The 245-nt window shown below is 62.0% G+C and overlaps 1 protein-coding gene across 1 annotated transcript in view; it reads right to left on the reverse strand.

The window, feature by feature from the left end:
- Positions 1–223, reverse strand: part of LOC104132272 (low-density lipoprotein receptor-related protein 1) — a gene marked incomplete at both ends in the record, with an annotated part of 38,951 nt that extends 38,728 nt beyond the window's left edge. Inside the window, 1 exon segment of the mRNA XM_035900950.1 lies at positions 22–223. Coding sequence (XP_035756843.1) covers positions 22–223 — 202 coding nt within the window.
- Positions 224–245: the final 22 nt, after the last annotated feature.

Consider the following 245-nt stretch of genomic DNA (forward strand, 5'->3'; position numbering starts at 1 on the left):
CCCAGCTCGCTCCACACGCACCCCCATTCTCGAGCAGCTTTCCCCTATAGATTTTGTCCTCCACCACGTCGGTCCAGTACAGCGAGCTCTGGTTGAGGTGGAAGTCCAAGGCGATGGTGTTGCGCAGCCCGGGGACCAGGACGCTGTAGTCGCCCCGGTGCAGGTCGATGCGGCGGATCTCGTGGCGGTTGGAGAATATGATGAACGGCTTGAAGGGGTCTGGGGCAAGCAGGGCAGGGTCAAGG

This window comes from Egretta garzetta, unplaced genomic scaffold, assembly GCF_000687185.1.
Source record: "Egretta garzetta isolate BGI_Z169 unplaced genomic scaffold, ASM68718v1 scaffold928, whole genome shotgun sequence".
Lineage (NCBI taxonomy): Eukaryota > Metazoa > Chordata > Aves > Pelecaniformes > Ardeidae > Egretta > Egretta garzetta.